The sequence below is a fragment of the Colobus angolensis genome, unplaced genomic scaffold (genome assembly GCF_000951035.1).
Source record: "Colobus angolensis palliatus isolate OR3802 unplaced genomic scaffold, Cang.pa_1.0 Scaffold677, whole genome shotgun sequence".
Classification (NCBI taxonomy): Eukaryota; Metazoa; Chordata; class Mammalia; order Primates; family Cercopithecidae; genus Colobus; species Colobus angolensis.
Genome location: NW_012120454.1, coordinates 77905 through 79155, shown reverse-complemented (window position 1 = coordinate 79155; position 1251 = coordinate 77905). Strand labels below are relative to the sequence as shown.

General features: G+C 54.3%; 1 protein-coding gene across 1 annotated transcript in view; it reads left to right on the top strand.

The window, feature by feature from the left end:
• Nucleotides 1–735, top strand: part of LOC105500637 (interleukin-3 receptor subunit alpha-like) — a gene marked incomplete at its 5' end in the record, with an annotated part of 8233 nt that extends 7498 nt beyond the window's left edge. Inside the window, one exon of the mRNA XM_011926221.1 lies at nt 572–735. Within this exon, the coding sequence (XP_011781611.1) occupies nt 572–735 (164 nt within the window). The remainder of the gene's footprint in view (nt 1–571) is intronic.
• Between the last annotated feature and the right edge of the window lie 516 nt (nt 736–1251).

Sequence of the window (1251 nt, the reverse complement as noted above, 5' to 3'; positions counted from 1 at the left end):
TGGGGGGGAGGCGAGAAGCCAGGAAGTGGAAGCTCCAGGAGGATGTGTACCGGCCAGGAGGATGTGTACCGGTCCAAGTGCAGGAGTCTCCCGAGGGCCCATCCTGAATGCTGCGGAGAGGACCCTCAAGGCTCCAGTGGGCTGCAGGCGGGCAGAGGGGGCATGGGGAGTGGGGGTTGGCGCTGGGCAGGGGTGGGGAGTGTGGGCCAGGCTGCCCAGCGGGGCTGAGCCCAGAGATGGAAGGGGGGGCAGGGACAGAGACGGGCAGCTGCCAGTCCTCAGATAAAGCTGAATACCTGGTACTTAAGGGAACAAAAGGGTGGTTCTGAAGGCTGCTCCCGGGACAGCGGGGCTCCCAGGATGCCATCCTCAGGACGGTCACCTCCCCCAGCGCCCCCCAACACGGGCTCAGTCCTCTGTCTCTGCCTGTAGGATGTCTTTGTTCTCTGTTCCTTCCTGGAAGCGTGTTTTTCTCTCCCCCTCTCGAAAGGCACAGGAGATGTCATCTGAAGTGTCTCTAGAAACACAAAAAGCGTTGATTTACTCCTAAAACTGTTCTTCTCGTTGCTAGAGAGATTAACTCCACCCCACATGACTGCAGAGTGTAATAAGACACATTCCCTCATGCAGTGGAAAATGAGAAGTCATTTCAATCGCAGATTTCGCTACGAGCTTCAGATCCAAAAGGTACATTTTCACCCTCCCCGCTCCACCCCCCGCCGTGGGCATCCCTGATTTTGGGGAATTTGCACTCTGGGGCCTTGGAATGGGCAAAAAAAATCTCTGATCACGCCACAGAATACACGGATCATTAAAAAAAAAAAAAAACAAAGAAAAAGAAAAAAGGCCGGGCTCGGTGGCTCACGCCTGTAATCCCAGCACTTTGGGAGGCCAAGGCGGGTGGATCACAAGGTCAGAAGTTCAAGACCAGCCTGGCCAAAATGAGAAGTCATTTCAATCGCAGATTTCGCTACGAGCTTCAGATCCAAAAGGTACATTTTCACCCTCCCCGCTCCACCCCCCGCCGTGGACATCCCTGATTTTGGGGAATTTGCACTCTGGGGCCTTGGAATGGGCAAAAAAAATCTCTGATCACGCCACAGAATGCACGGATCATTAAAAAAAAAAAAAAAACAAAAAGAAAAAAGGCCGGGCTCGGTGGCTCGCACCTGTAATCCCAGCACTTTGGGAGGCCAAGGCGGGCGGATCACGAGGTCAGGAGATCGAGACCATCCTGGCTAACACGGTGAA